This window comes from Amblyomma mixtum, chromosome 2 (genome assembly GCF_055824585.1).
Source record: "Amblyomma mixtum isolate Tamu chromosome 2, ASM5582458v1, whole genome shotgun sequence".
Lineage (NCBI taxonomy): Eukaryota > Metazoa > Arthropoda > Arachnida > Ixodida > Ixodidae > Amblyomma > Amblyomma mixtum.
The window spans coordinates 6,276,001-6,292,109 of NC_143013.1; the positions used below are offsets into that span (position 1 = coordinate 6,276,001).

General features: G+C 43.6%; 1 protein-coding gene across 3 annotated transcripts in view; it reads left to right on the forward strand.

Annotated features, from left to right (window-relative positions):
• Positions 1-15,605, forward strand: part of LOC149358296 (acylamino-acid-releasing enzyme-like) — a 34,779-nt gene extending 19,174 nt beyond the window's left edge. For all 3 annotated transcript variants that reach the window (XM_089570332.1, XM_089570334.1, XM_089570331.1), the window contains exons 8-22: positions 1,800-1,921; positions 3,288-3,345; positions 5,954-6,058; positions 6,390-6,437; positions 6,552-6,640; positions 6,960-7,080; positions 8,099-8,170; positions 8,541-8,621; positions 9,596-9,684; positions 9,761-9,871; positions 10,727-10,775; positions 10,881-10,908; positions 11,811-11,919; positions 14,628-14,734; positions 15,372-15,605. In XM_089570332.1, the coding sequence (XP_089426458.1) occupies positions 1,800-1,921; positions 3,288-3,345; positions 5,954-6,058; positions 6,390-6,437; positions 6,552-6,640; positions 6,960-7,080; positions 8,099-8,170; positions 8,541-8,621; positions 9,596-9,684; positions 9,761-9,871; positions 10,727-10,775; positions 10,881-10,908; positions 11,811-11,919; positions 14,628-14,734; positions 15,372-15,471 (1,289 nt within the window). In that variant the 3' untranslated portion in view covers positions 15,472-15,605. The remainder of the gene's footprint in view (positions 1-1,799; positions 1,922-3,287; positions 3,346-5,953; positions 6,059-6,389; positions 6,438-6,551; positions 6,641-6,959; positions 7,081-8,098; positions 8,171-8,540; positions 8,622-9,595; positions 9,685-9,760; positions 9,872-10,726; positions 10,776-10,880; positions 10,909-11,810; positions 11,920-14,627; positions 14,735-15,371) is intronic.
• The last annotated feature ends 504 nt before the right edge of the window (positions 15,606-16,109 follow it).

Sequence of the window (16,109 nt, forward strand, 5' to 3'; positions counted from 1 at the left end):
TTAGGTGCGTTGCTAGTATAATATAATAGTATAGTATAATATAGTATAATATCTAACAGTGATAACTAAATACACACTGCAGAGCACATGGTATGTCAGAGTGGGCACTGTATGCCAGCTAAATAAATATGATAGCTAGTGAAAACAGAATTGAACATACTGTCATATAAAAAACATATGACCAACTTTTGATGATCCTAACCTGGTGGCAAATGAAAATTTGTTCGAATCAATAATAGCCTTTTGAATACGCTTCATGCTGACAGGACCAGACTGCCTGTTCAAATGAACTCAATGATAGAATTAAGTGAGCTCAAATTATTGGTAGCCCATTGTATAAATGTGGGGTTTATTACCAATAATATAAGGTAAAGAAGAAAAAAATGTTTCTATATGTAGAGGTTCAAAGACAAAACAATTTAAAAAGTGTACTTGGTAAGAAAAGACCATAGTTAAGCCTTCCCACCAAGTAACTTGCTTGGGTGTTCACACTTGCCTTGAAAAACCTGCAACAGGTGATGCTTGAGTATGTGCAATATCACCATTCTCTGTAGCCTGACACCTCAATAAAAATAGCAAGAAATAGATTCAGAATTATTGAAAGTTGCACATATATTTTCTTTGGTGATGGGACTGCCACTTTCAGAGGCGGATGCACAAGGATTTAACTACAATTGTGAAGTGCATTCGTTGAACTCTGAGAGTTCAAAGAATCAGTGAGGAAACTTCTCAGTTCTTCTCCGGTGTGCCGAAATAAAAATTGTGTCGCTGCAGTGATCTTTCACCCACGGTATGCACAGCTACCTTCGCATTGGGTTTTCAGTGTTTTAAATTGTTTTTGGGCCAGTTTAGCTCCTTTCTGCACACAATCCTCCTGTATTTTTTTTTTTACTATCAGTGGTGAGCCAGATTGAATAAATACATTAAGGGGGGATGAGGGGATCGAAGACAACTTTTCTATTTTTCGACTTAGAGTGAAGAAATTTGGCAGACTAGCTTAAAACAGCATCAAACAATCAGATATAAAGTTTCACAATGACAGCTTTAGTAGTTTCCCTTTTATCATTGTTTATATGTTGTCCCCATGTTGCTTACTTGTGGAAAGCCTAGCATGACAAAAAAACAAGCTACAGGTATGTAAATGCTTTTAATATTTACTAAGAAGTGCGGTGTAAATCAAGACTCTCTTAATTTTTTTTTAAATTTCTGTGCTCTTTTTTATAAGGGACACAATATCCACCTTTTATGTTTAGAATGTACCATGCTCTAATTACCATGTAATAAAAATATGCAAGCCTAAATGGTAAATCTGAGACTGTCTTGACGCGGACCACATTTCAGTGATCACAACAAAACAAACGAGGTAAAAATCCATGCACCCATTGCTGTGCTATGCTTTCCACAAACAAGGTATTAAGTTCAAAACAAACTTTTGAGAAAACAAGCCTGAAAGTTCTAAGCTAGCACACACTGTCTATGTATGGATGCCAACAAATATGGAGTGCTTAAAGTTTATTTTTGGGTCAAATATTTCAGTAGAACATAGAAACAGTGTTGGAGATGCCAAAAAGTGTACTTTTCAAAAATCAACTTTTTTTGTGATTTTTGCGATCTGATCCCCACATCCCCCCTTAAGCTGTGGTTTGGTCATTGGTGACAGGTGTCAGTCTGCCATTGGGCTTGCTGAAGTTTATTTCAGCTGTGGGTGAGAGTGCAACAATCAGTTTAAGGAACATGGTCAACTTGACCATAAAGGGAAGGCGTGGCTTGTCTTTGATCTGCTGTTGTGCCCGTTTCAGTTACCATTGGTGAGACAAACAAGAGCATATACTCGCCACGGTTCAGCCCCGATGGCAACACGCTTGTGTACCTGCAGACAGACGTTGGAGGCCCCCACTTCCAGGCCTGCCAGCTTGTCAAGGTGCGTTGTGGCTGTTTTACCTATCTTGCGCTAGTGTATAGGCCAACACCGTGTTTGAAAATTTAGGGGGCGCTCTCTGACACCAGAGGCGGCTGGGGGCATTGTCTGCGCGTCTGCTACAGTGCGTGGTTAGCCTTGGTTTGCCTTTGTTCTCTCACCATGGCGTTTGAGAACTGGTTTTTCATGTAGAGCTGTCTAGGCTGTCTAATTTGAACTACTGTATTAGTGAGCGAATGCAGTGCACGCAGCAGCATGTCTGACTCCATGAGAAACTTGTGCGATTTGGAAAAACACCGAGCTGATAGAGCGCCTGGTGGTGTACGTCCTGCATTATAACACACATTTATCGTGACAATTTAAAAATATATTGGCTTCGAGATGTTACATATCACACTCTTCTCCAAAGTGCTTACCAACTCGCCAACAGTTGACGCACGGGCGCCTCCATGGGTACTCGGAGAAACGAGATAAATATTTCGGGAAGTTTCGTTTACATGTGCTTCTATGGGCTGCACTCATGCCCAGCACTCCCCAGCCGGGAGTCACTCACACGCACATATCGCAGTGTTTTAAAAATACATAACCTTTGAAATTATGTTTCGTACTTTCACATTCTGTTGCAGGATGTGCTGGGCTTTTTTCCATGAAAAGCCTTTAAAAAATTGCTTTCTTTGAAATTGCTAACAATCTTGGGTGAGACATCCTGTATAGTCTATAATCAAATTTGTGTCCTATTTTTAAAGGGATGCTTAGAACAAATTGAAGTTGCTTGTGTCGGAAGACTATAGCATTGCTAACGACAGAGACCACTCTCGCAAAAAACAGAGCCAGCCGATTTTGCAAGTAAACTGCATGCTTCAATATCGAATTTTGGGTGCAGATCCCAGAAGCTGTGCTGCACCACCACTCACTTCTAAACGATGGCAACTGGTCCTTCTTGGTGTAGACATCATGAGTTTCGGTCGAGTGGCAAAAAATTGATTTTAATTCAATTTTCTCAGCAACAAATGCATCCTTTGCTGCTGGGGCAAGCATTATCGTAACCAGAAAGAGACAGAGAATCGTTTTTTTGCTGAGAATAATAATTTGATGGAGTTCTCCTCATTGTCCCTTTAACGCACACGTGCTTGATGCAGTCAAAAATAAAACACGAGCAGGGTTCTTGCAGTTGTGGTTTTACTATATCTGATTGCTATGCATGAGCATTCTTGAGCTCAGTTTGAAGGGGGTGCTTGCCAGTCATGCCTTCTGCACAGTTTGTCCAATCTTTGAGTCTTCCCTGTTCAACATCTGTGAAGTGCACAACAGTGTGTTATTTAAAGTCAGTGCAGTGGCGTGCTTATGGCTTGCTTAATTGCTCTTTCAGTGCAATTGGGAGACCAAGCAGGCTATAATTGTGGTCGACAGGGTTAACACACCAATAGGTGAGTTGTTCTTTGACGGGGATTTCATTTTGGTGAGCAAGCACTTTACACACCTTTAACTTGTTTTCTTTTTGCTTGTTCTGCCTTCTGGTAGCCTCTCGTTAATTTTAAAACAAGCTGCTGAACTTGATTTCAAGAGCTCCATTGCTTTCAATAAATGCTTATTTATGTACTGAAATCAGCTGCTCCATTCTATGGTGAGTCTTCAGCCTGGGTATAAAAGAGTCCTTCAGGCTAATGCAAGTTTGGAATTGAAACGAAGTTAATTGGAAAGCTCAGTTTTTCCAATTTTCCCAGTTCAAGGTTTTTTGAGGTCTACCACAGTGTGATAGTGACAGCCAGCACAACACGGTGCGGGTGAATGTCTGGAGAAAGGGGCAGAAGCCACAGTTTTTTGTGCTTACTGATTCCAAGTTCAGCGTTTTGCAAGTCACTTCTATACCTGACCTCTGCTTGCTCTTTGCAGTGTCATAAATCAGATTTTCTTAATGATACAATAAAGTTTTGACACACACCTAAGATACAAATAAATCAGATGCCAGAAAATGAATTTCAGTCTGCGACCAACTCGGACTCGGAAAAGAATGGGATTAATGATTCAAAGTCCATATGGCTTCGTTGTGAAAAAGTATTGCAGTCCTTTGTCATTATGATACCCGACCAGATGGAATTTTGTTGGAACTCTTGACTACCTAAACCAAATACAGTGGAACCTCGATTATACGACGTTCAGGGGACCGCGCGAAACCGTCGTATAATCCGGGTGCCGTATAATCGAAAATCAAGCGTGATATTTTTTAACACCTGAACTTCATCGTCATCTTTTTTTCTTTTTTTTTTTTTTCGGAACACAAATGCAGCACATTTTTGCCAGCAGAGGGCTAGTCTTCAACAAACAAGATAAAATGGCCGTTGAGGCTGCCGTGAGCAGCGGGGCAGCGGCTCGCGCGGTTTTCTTGATAGGTGGAACGATTAAGGCGCACCGGTTATCGACTGGCTAAAGTGTGCCTACCGTATTTACTCGATTCTAAGCACCCCCTTTTTTTCACGATCGCGATGCCCAAAGTGGGACCCCCCCCCCCGGGCCTTTCTTTTCGCGGCGAAATCCCGATGAAACGGGCGCGAGAAAAAACATTTTATTTAGGAAACATTCAAAAGAAAAATAGCTGCAGACAGTTCTGTGCCGCCATCTGTCTTGTGGTGTCGGAACGCAGCAACACAAAAAGCGCCGTGGACGCCGCTGTCCTCGCTATATCCTCGCTTCGGCGAGCGGGGCCTCGCCCGCTCCGGCGTCCGCATTTGTTGCTGCGACGCGCGTCTTATCTTTTCTCTTTATCTTTCCTCTGATCTCTTAACTCTCCTCTGTCTGCAAGAGGCAGCGATGGTGGCTCGGCTCGAGCCAGTAGGCAGGCCCGTGCAATTTCCTTTTCATCCTTCTCTCAGTCACAACAACGCGCAGGCCGCGCCTCCTCGGGACTCCGACTGCACAGGCACGACGAAAAAGAGAGCAAGTGCACTTGGCGGCATCGGCAACGCTCTCTTCCGCGCAAAAAAGGGGGTGCTTAGATTCGCATGCAAAGTTTTTTTTCAGAAATTTTTTTCCGAAAATAGGGGGGTTGCTTAGATTCGGGGGGTGGTTAGAATCGCGAAAATACGATACATCCCGGCCTGCGTTTGCTGACGACCTTTTTTGATGGACGGTACGAGCCAGACGTCGTACGAAGCGGGGTCCTTCTAAAATTTGCGTCATATAACCGAGGTTTTTAATGCATTGTCTCTATGGGGGTTTTGCCAGGACCGCACAAATTCGTCGTAAAATGTGGGTCATCGCATGACCGGGGGACGTAGAATCGAGGTTCCACTGTATATAGTTTATCCTTCTGGATGCAGCCTCAGCTGCTGCTAGAAAGCCGTTATCAAGTTTAACATGAAAGTTTGCTTTTGTTTCATGCTTTCAAGAAGCTGTTGCTGTTTTGTGTTGAAGGGCCCTTCTAGTTATGGACATCTCAAGATACACATGCACCATGTGGGGGCGCATGCAGTCTCTCTTCTTGCCTAAGTACCATTACTGCCCCGCGAATTGCGAAGAAGGTTGCAGTTTTGGACAAAACACCACACGTGCTCATCAACTGTGGCTGCAAGCCTATTTCACCCTTTAAAAAACAACACCCTTTAAAAAACAACAAAAAAACAACAACTCCACACTCATTTAGATTGAAGGTGACAGGCAGCAACAGCTTGGAGTGGGGCTGGAGTGCATGACTGCACAGGGCACATTCTCGATAGCACCCACTGGTTAGCCCACCTGGACAAAGCTCTCATTGGCCATTATGGAAATGAGGGGATATCGAACATGGGGTTTTTGAGAATTTGGAGTTAATGGGGAAGTTGGAAATATGGAAAGAGTATGGGAGTGTTTTTTTAGGTTATGACACACTATCATGGCGTCGCCACTTCAGGAAAAGTCCCTTGTACAGGCTGTGTGAAATCCTCATGGGAACACGGTTGTTAGATTTCCAGTTCATGACAAAATTTTCTACTGTACATGGCATTTAGAAGCAGTTTGGCTGCAGAGTGTCTTAGCTGACTGATCACTTCTCTGTTGCAGGCAATGAATTTCCCGGCTTGTACCTGAACGCTCTTCCAAACAACTGTTTCAGCGCTGATGGAAACAGTGTGGTCCTTTCAAGTGCCTGGCACAGCAAATGGGCAAGTGTCTTGCATCTCTTTTATCCAGTACTGCTTTGGTTATTTGTGTTTCTCTGTAGTTACAAAGGGACATCACTTTACTGGCAGCACTACGCAGCAATCTTTTTTTGCTGAAACTTGCTTTACTGATTTTTGTTTTTCTGAATGCATTTTGAATGCTGAATAAATGCATGTAGTCGGTCATTTCAGTCCAGCCTAAATGGTTAGAGGTGCCCGGCCTAACATTCACAGATAGTTAATAAAGAACAGCCACTATTGCTAATGTAATACTGCTGTTCATTGGCTTTGCGTTGTGATTTTTCTTTTTTCTTTGTTCATCTTCCCACTTTAGGAAGTCATTGGCATCAGCCTGACCTACGGTGAGGTCACCAAGCTGAGCAAAGGTACAGAGGACCTCTCTTCACTTTTCCTTCTAGTTTTCTTCAAATTTTCTTTAACATGCCACACAAATCAATCCGAGAGGCATTTATTTGCCTCCTGACTCATGTTGTGTGCAGATGAAACTGTTGGTTGCTGGCAAGTTCTGACAGTGAAGGAGAACTACGTTGTTGCCTGCCTCTCTGCACTCAATTCAACGCCCCACGTGGTGAGTGTGACGAAATCCAACGCAATTCTGTGCAGGCTGCGGTAGGATAAGGATAAGGTAGCTTCGATAGAATACATGCACACCTATGGGACCTTTCATGAGGGGAGCACTGGGAGCTCCATTGACAACACTAGGAGGACAAGAGCAACTCTGGGAGCTCCGTGCATGCACAAAGCTTGGTTTGTGTACACCACAACACAGCATAGCGCAGCGTGCATGCATTCCATGCTGTAGGGTGGTCCAGGTGCAGCATGGATTAGCCGGCAAGTTCCCCTGCTATTACACTCATAGGTCTGGTGCGTGCCCACTGTGTACGCAGGTGGTGGGTACGCTCACACCAGAAGGTGGCGTGAATGCCTGGGTGCCGATCGAACCTGACGACAACAAGGTGTCTGGCATCAGCTGGTACATCCTTCAGTTCTCCCCACCAGATGAGACACGTGAGCCATCTTCTCTCTCTCTCTCTCTCTTTCTTTTTCTTTTTTTTGCTGAAGTAGACATGCGTGTAGTTTGGTTGTGCAGGTGTGTCACTCTGTTGTAGGGTTCTTTGCATGGAAGCCATAAGCCCTTTCTCAAAGCTTAGAGCATTGAATGATCTCAATTTTTGCACGTTCAATTGAGCTTTTGTTAAAACATGCTTTGCACCTTGTTTCACATTCTCCTCCCAGAATCTGTCCGCTTGCACTCTGCCCCCTTCAAGCCAGCAAATGCCTCTCCCCCGACTTTCTCACTTGCAAAATGGCAAGTTCATGCCAGTGGTTCGGTCTGCCGATCAGAAGTTTGCTTGGCCAGATTTTGTTGAAATTCATAGATGTCTTGCTGCACATAATTCAGTGGGTCAGGTGGTTCCTCTCTTCTGTGCAGAATCTCTTGGAACAGAGCTTTGTTAACTATTGATTTAGAAGCAGCACGTACTGCCTCCACAAGCTGTCCTTCAGACCGACTGGAAACGCATATACTGCATACTGTACTGCACACTTGTGAACAACTTCCTGTGGCAGTGTAGGAGAAGCTACGGTCATGAGGCAATGGCTTCCTCAAGCATGCTGTTCTCATGCACTCGGGTCTGGATGGTGATGGCTCCTCACAGCTGTGGCTTCGCTGCAGTGCCTCAGAAAGTTGTCTGCAGGCATAGAATTATCTAAAGGCAGTAGATCTGCTTTATTCTGTTTTAATTCTTCCCTTCGTAAATGGTTTCGTCACTAAATTGCACCCAAACTGCTGGCATGTGTGCCATGAACATAAAGAAATTAGTTGAGATTTTCTTGACTATGAGCTGGCTTGTGCTACATGTCATGCTCAGACATCCGTGTTTTGGTGCCCGCTGCATTTTCTGTCTTGTGGTTTGACGATCAGAACTAAGTTCCTAAATCAGAATCAGTGTGTTTCCTCCATTCTACAGTTGTGCCAGGAAGCAATGAGAAAATAAGAGTTGCTTTTTTTTTTTTTGCTTTTTAGATGTAATTTTTGAAGCAACTTTAGTGACTCCCAAGAACGAAACAGACCTGCCCCTCATAGTGTTTCCGCATGGTGAGTGTTGCGACGTTTTGCTTTTTGCCCTCAATCTTCGCGGATACCTTATCACATGAGGTTTACTTAGTTTTGCATGCAGCGATAGGAAGCAGAGATGCTTAGCTTCATGTTTTGCAGTGATTGCCCAAAGAAATCCGGGCTATTTTTATCATTTATTACATAATAAGGTTTTGTGAAAGTAGTGCTTAGCAAGCTTTTACTCAGTCCATTGCTTACACGTTTGTATGAATAAAGCCATCCGATTCCTTCACATGCTTGGCAGTGTTTCCTAATGCAGTGTTTGCTTGCTGGTTTCATGCATGTCAGTATACTAACTTTTCAGTGACTTTCAAAATGGAGTGAGTGCTTTTTCATGTTCATCTTTCAGGTGGCCCTCATTCCTCCTTCCATGCTGGCTTCGACCTGTATCCCATCCTCTTTGTAAAGTGCGGCTTTGCGGTGCTTTTGGGTGAGCAGTCATCCCTTTTCCTGCTTATTTCTGGAAAGGAATGCGCCCTTGCGTGGCACTGTGCCTGCGAGAATTTCCTCTTTATGAGCTGCTCACTCGGCCGCACATGATGCGAGTGTGAAACAGTGTGTGTTGGTTGTCAGTGAAGATTTCTTTTTTCGTGCAGTTGTAGTTATTTCTCTGCTAGTGTAGTGCTGACATTAACCCTCTTTTTTTGAGAAACATCCAGAATACATTCCAATACAGTTAGTTGATGGTTTTCACTTAAGGAAATGGCAACAAGCATGGTAGACAAACAGTTTGATGTTGAGAGTATGCTATCAGCATGAAGTTGCTGGTATGTTGAAATGCAATGCCAAACAGTTAAATAAATGCTAACATGAAACAATGTGTGCATAGCAAAGTGAAAGTAAGCATAGTGCATGTGGTACCGTTGATGTTTGAAAGCCAAAGGTGGAGGAAAGTTTAGTGATTTTGTCTTGGGAAAAAAATTGTGAAAAATGATAACTTTCGCCAAAATTTACCTCACATCAGTAATGGTTTCTGCAACTGTAGTGTGCTATCTTTAGCAACTCTGCTTGAGTTCTGTTGATGGTCGCTATCCCTGGAAAGGCGTTAAAAGACTTTTCGGTGCCTCATTTTACTTGCATGGCAAGGCTGTGGTAGCATGTGATTTATGTGTTGATCGGGTATACATACTGGTTTTCCTGCTTTTGAGTGAAAGGCCCAAATGTGTAGAGCATTAACATGTTCTTTTTTTTTTTTACACTGTGGCATCTGTTTGGTGTTCCAATTTTCGTAACTTTCTAACTTTCTCACGTGGCATTCATCTCTATAAATTCGTCTGTTCCTCATTGAAAATTTGTACTATGCCTTGGATAACGAGAAACGTTGAGATTTTTTGCTTCCTCTTTTAAGAAATCTGAACTGTTTGACAGCATTGTTTACTGCTTTGTTGTATGCTCCTTGCGCAGTGAATTACAGGGGATCCAAAGGGTTTGGAGAGGACAACCTCCGATCACTGCTGGGCAAGGTCGGCCAGCAGGATATATTCGATGTTCAGGCAAGTGCAAGCGGGCCAGTCTCTAGTCACGCTATCGCTTGCCCCACGATTCATTGTCAGGGTCGCATTTGTACAGTGTGCAGCAGAGGTGGCAGCCCAGCGGGATGAGATCAACCCAGACAAGATGCTCATCTTTGGTGGCTCACACGGGGGCTTCTTGGCATGCCACGCCATCGGCCAGTTTCCGGTATGCCTCACTGGATTCCAATCTCTGTTTCTAAAAATTTGTTTTTTTTGTGTGTTTTTTTTTGGTTTTGTGTGTGTTTGTGAGAGAGAGAGACTAAGTACTCAGTATATTATGGGTTAGGTGGGGGATCACAGGTGATTAATAAGTCCAGAGTTCATACAATCACCCTGGTTTAAGCATTTGCGCCCTATTTTAAAATGTGCAAGGTACTCTTGTGGTAGGTTCATGCAGGAAAAATATTTTTCTCTGACAAATTCAAGCAATAGCAAAAAAAAAAAACTAGTATTTGGCAAAATGTCATTAGCGTATGTCTGCATCTTTCCAAGCATAAAGAACACATGGTGACATGCACTTTTTTTAATTGGGGTGTTGTAAAGAATTCTAGAACACTCCGCAGTTCATTTTTCATAGTGAACCTATTCTGCAGCAAATTCAAAATTTTGCCTCTGGAGTAGTACAACTTGCACTCTTTATCTGCACTCTGCAAAAAAAAAAAACTTTTTGTGCTCTGAAGGCTGAAATGTTTAAAAAATGTGTGACTGTCCAGAATTCATGTTTTGAGACAAAGTACTGGCTTCATGCAACCTTGCAAAAAACAAATTCAATGAATGTGTAGTACTACATCATAAAATATCACAACTGGATCGCTGTCCATGATATGAGAACATGGTACACGAAATAAATAATTCCCTTGGGCTTTAAAAAAAGATGGCTTGAGAAAGTTGATGTTTTCTTGTGATAAGTGCGCGTTAACAAAATTGTGTTCTCTGATGAATATGCCATCATGCTTTGATTCTTAGTCACAGTGGAAAGGTATGGCGTTGAATGTCTGCACTGCCTGTACACTGTTTGCAGAGCTTCTACAGAGCCGCTGCTGTCTGGAATCCAGTTGTGGACCTGTCCTGTAAGCTCAAAGGGTTTGAATTTTAAAGTCACCATTACTTTTTTGTTGTGCACTGTGTGTATTGCATACCCACAGTTGGATTATTTTTCTTTTTCCCCCTTACAGCAATGGATGGGACAGATATCCCTGACTGGTAGGTTGAATCGCTTAATATATCAGTTAATTATTTAAACACAGTGGCGTTCTCTATAATGCATGCGTCACCTGTTTTTGCTGTTGTTGGTTAATAGCTTTTGTGACGAGCTGCCTGGGCTTTGTTGGGGCTCTATTGAATCAATTGTTCATGGTGCATTATTAACTTTTTTATAGTTTTGCATGTGTATTACTCGTATATTCAGCTAGGTCCTAGTTTTTCATAGCTGCTGTGTCCTAACTAACCCAAAGAGCAAATATTCTAGAGAATTTAGAATAAAATTGCATACAACAGTTGCCATGAAGATTTAACTGGTTTAGTAGACATGGACTAAATGTGCCTAACTACCCATGCATACGGGCCATTTCTAATGCATGAAATGCAGTCACATTTTTACTTTTCCTATCAGCGTGTGTGGCATGCAGTGTGTATGGCATGTTTTGCGCTCTCCACTTTTGTACTCTTAATTGGGTGCAGGTGCATTGCACTATATGTAACACTCCCTTTGCCGATTAATGAGAGGCTGGTTAAAGAAAGTTTGCTTAGTTGCACCCAGTCGCTAGAACAAATTGGCTATTTTCCCTCATCAAGTATATAAAGGTAATGTCTTGAAGCTAGCTTTAATTTAGCTTGGCATAGAGATGTAGGCTTTAGAAAAAGTTAAAAGCAAGCTTCGATGTAAACATCGTGAAGTTAATTATGGAAAATTGGGAAAGCTCATAATGAAAAGTGAAACGCAAGACAACAAATGGACAGGAATAAGAGTACAGGGGCCATCCTTCAGTGTGATGTTTTAGGTGAGGGTGCTATCAGTTAGGACTGTAAGCATTGCACTCTCAGCGACCAGAAAAACTGTTTGACTGGAGTGTCATTTTCCGCTCACCCGTGTCCGCAATGTCTAGGCGCTGTGTGGAAAGTGGCGTGGTTCCAGACTACAAGGCAGGCGATGTGTTGGAGCCCAAGCATCTGGAGCAGATGTGGAACAAATCGCCCATGAAGTACGTCAAGAACGTGAGTACATCGTACCAGTTTTTTTAGGATGCTTTGAAGGAAGTTTAAGGAAGTTATGCAGCAAGTGTAACTTGTTGCACACAATATTTTTGTTTGATTACTGGCACAGCCCGTCATGGGGACTTAGATCGGAGTGAAGTAACTCACAGGACGGTTATGGAACTCAGTGATATACAGTTACAGCACAGCTGTTTCAATATTTATTTTTAATGTCTTTATATTTCTTCAATCTTTGTGATGCCGATAATGTGCCTTGACAACTCGAACAGCGGAGTCTTGGCAATGGTGGCGCTGCACTGGCAGGATCTTGGCAGCACAGGTGTTTTATCTCAGTTTGTTTTGTGCACATCTGCACAGCTCCCTTGGTGATGGCGTCATGAATTGTGAGAACCAATCAGAGGCACTGGAGAGGTGTTGTGAGTGATGATGTCATGATTCCGAGACCCAATCAGAGCATTGTATGAGTCGTGTATAAGTTGCGTGCTGCACACGAGCACAGAGTAAACGAGTGTCGATAGTGCTATGGGTTTTGCAAGTGCTGAGATACAGAATCACAGTGAAAAGGCGCACTTAATTATTTGTGCACCAAATACATTCCACACGTTTTAAAGTCACTTTATTACGGCAATTACTACCTCTCACTACTCTTGGCAAGCGAACTGTTTTTAGCAACATCACCGTAGCGTGCGAGTCTACGTGTGCACGGATGCGATTCGGCGTGGCTCCTGAAGAATGGAGATGTGTACCTCCCTCGATGCCCGACGTGGCGCAGCGCTCAACACGCCAGCGCGTGGCGCGACGCCTCGGAAGTGTGTTTGGAGTCGGGGCTTAATGGTAGCTCTATTAAGAAGGTGAATAAAAGGCATTCACGACAATGCATGCGAAAATCTTATTTCCAGCACAATCGAATGCCCCTTATGAAGATTCTGGATTTTAGGATGCAAATTTACTGATCACCGTGGTGTGCCAAAGTTAACGCAGCCACGTTTGCCATGAGCATGCACTACTAATCACAATCTCAGGTGCTTCGGAGGTTTCGCTAGCTTGGTTCAAAGCCTGAATATAACATTGAAAATACATCCACCTTTTCTGAAAATGCACAAAGTTTCTTTTGATGCTTTATAGCTATAGCTGATAACCTCTGAGGTACTACAGCTGTTCAAGATTATCTATTGTTATTAATTAAAGGTTGCAGATAAATGAGGAGCAAAACAAATAAATAAATGTAACCAACAAGCTGCGTCATTACAGTGGAATCTGGTTAATTCAAACTGATGCTTAGTCCTGTCAACATGACGGCTGTTAAAAAGGCTACCCTTAATCCAAACTCTGCACAGTTTGAAAAAAAATTTCAGTCACCTTCGAGTTCATACTATCAAGAGTCAACTGTTTTCAAGTTTTCCTCTGCAGGACATTTTAACGTGAGAGTGTTAAGGCTCTGTTCTGTAGAAATTCCTGCGTCGGCGGCGTTGTGAGCAAAATATTTAGATTGTGCTACCTGCCGACCATATCAGGCTGGCAGTTAAATTAATGATTGGTTGTGAAAGGTTGCTGGCTCTCACAAGCTCCACCGGTGGCTTGCCACCTGCTGAGGCAGTGGCTCATCGCTTAACCGCTGCACCACTGCCCCAGGGGTGGTGTGAGGACTCCCCACAACCTATGAATGTAAAGTGGAGAAGTGACCAATTCCGCTTAAATATGGGCATGTAGGCAGAACCGAGGCGACAGAGAAGGAGCATTTGCACAGGAGGGATCTCTAATACTATGGCGTTGTGCTGTTAAGGCTGGCAGTTAAATTAATGATTGGTTGTGAAAGGTTGCTGGCTCTCACAAGCTCCACCGGTGGCTTGCCACCTGCTGAGGCAGTGGCTCATCGCTTAACCGCTGCACCACTGCCCCAGGGGTGGTGTGAGGACTCCCCACAACCTATGAATGTAAAGTGGAGAAGTGACCAATTCCGCTTAAATATGGGCATGTAGGCAGAACCGAGGCGACAGAGAAGGAGCATTTGCACAGGAGGGATCTCTAATACTATCGCGTTGTGCTTTTAAGGGTAGGTTAAGCATCATGTGATGTTGAAAGAAACAGCAATGTCCATATCTGTGAAGTGATAGGCAAAGAGCCACCGCGGTGGCTCAGTGGTTATGGCGCTCTGCTGCTGACCCGACAGACGCTGGTTTGATCCCGGCCGCGGAGGTCGAATTTGGATGGAGGCGAAATTCTAGAGGCCCGTGTACTGTGCGATGTTGGTGCACGTTAAAGAACCCCTGGTATTCTAAATTTCCGGAGCCGTTCACTACAGCGTCCCTCGTAGCCTGAGTCGCTTTGGGACGTTAAACCCCCATAAATCGTAAATCGATACGCAAAGAGGACCCCAGGCCACTAAAAGGAGCCATTAATGCTATACCGTCATATATTTAAGGCGGAGCATAAGTGCTCCCCCAAGCTTTTTTTACGATTAGGTTTACATTAGCTGGCATGCCCATAGAATCCTAGGCTTCTGGCACACGCATATCTCAACAGAACATACTGCAAAAAATGAGAAGGGCTACAACCAACATAATGCTGTGTCACATAAAAGGAAAATAGACAGGTGCTTGGTTTGAGCTTTGCGTATGTCATGCAAAACTTCCATTTCGAAGCATTAGAGCCTCAGAGTGAACCCCGTGACTGGTGTCTAGTTGTCAAGCTGCACTCTCTATCTGCAGGTGCGTATTCCAACCCTGTTTATGCTGGGTGACAATGACCAGCGGGTACCCAAGACACAGGGCATGAAGTTCTACAAGTCCCTCCTTGCCCAGGATGTGACCGCCCAGTAAGCACTTGCTCTGCTCTCACTTGAAACACGAGTGGCAGTTTTCTTTCACCTTTGTGTCACTGCTGCAACACCAGCTAGGGGAAAAAAAAAAAGGTGGTTGTGGACCCATGGTAACCGTAGACCGTAACCGTAAACCAGTAGCAGTGTTTCCGGCATGCTCGTGCTACCCTTGATGGCAGGCGACTGTGGTAGTGGGACGCTAATGCCTTCTGGTCACAGATACCGTGGCCACGTGTTAACTGATGATGTGCCATTGCGTGAGAATTGCCGTGCAGGAAGGACGAAATGCCGGGAGGTGCGAAAATGTTTTCACAAGGAGCTAATACTTCAGGCTAAATCTTTTTCTTTCAAAGCACTTGGGAAGCATTTATATTTGAAATGGAGCAACAACCACTGCTGGATGTGCCAGCTGCAAAATTACACAACTGGATTCTTGTCCCATTAGCAGTGCCATTTTGCTTCTATGAGCATGGACCACCCAACCGGTTTTTTTCTTCTGGACTTTACCTCCAGATTACAAGTGCAGTACCATTTAATTGTAAAAAAAAAAAAAAAAAACTAAAAGTCTATAGCAGCTCCTGTAATTTTAACTGCAGTGTCAGATTTATGACAATCCATTCTTTTGCCATTTCAGGATGTATGTGTACGATGACAACCACGGTCTGTACAAGGTTAACGTGGAGGCCGACATGTTCGTGAACACTGTCCTTTGGTTCAAGAAATTCATCAACTGATGTGGACATTGACGCATCCGTAAAAAAAAGTGCCTGTGCCAGTAGCACAGCTTCTGAAGAGCTTGATGTTATGGATATAGTATGTGTAATGAATCGCATTACCACGAGGTTATTTTGTGGCATAGAACGAAGCATATTTGTGTCATGTCTCTCATTTGGATATTATTGATGTGCATGAATTCATTCGTTCATTTTGCTTTTGATGGCTACATTTTGTTACCGCAAACAACTTGAGTGGTCATACATTTGCTTAGTGGAACACTTTAATGCATTGCTTCTACTGCGCTGCTGCTTACATCATGCTCTGGCAGCAGTGGTATTGCTACTGCTATGGTGGTAATGGTATGCCAAAGACGTTTTACAACACATTGTAAGAGTCGCTTCTTGTTAGCAGTATTTAAAACTGCTGACAACTGCTATGTTGAGGGCAGAAACAGTGTATGTGAGCGCCAGGCTTGCGAGAGACACTTCCAGGTTCACACATGCGCCGTTGCTGTCGGCAACGTGTTGTGAACTGAACTTCTGAGACAATGTGCTTGAGTACACAAAATACAAAAAAAAAAATGACTAAACTTATCCTTGTTTTTCTGCCCCCCCCCCCCCCCCCCCCCCCCCCCCCCCCCTCCCCCTCCCCATGG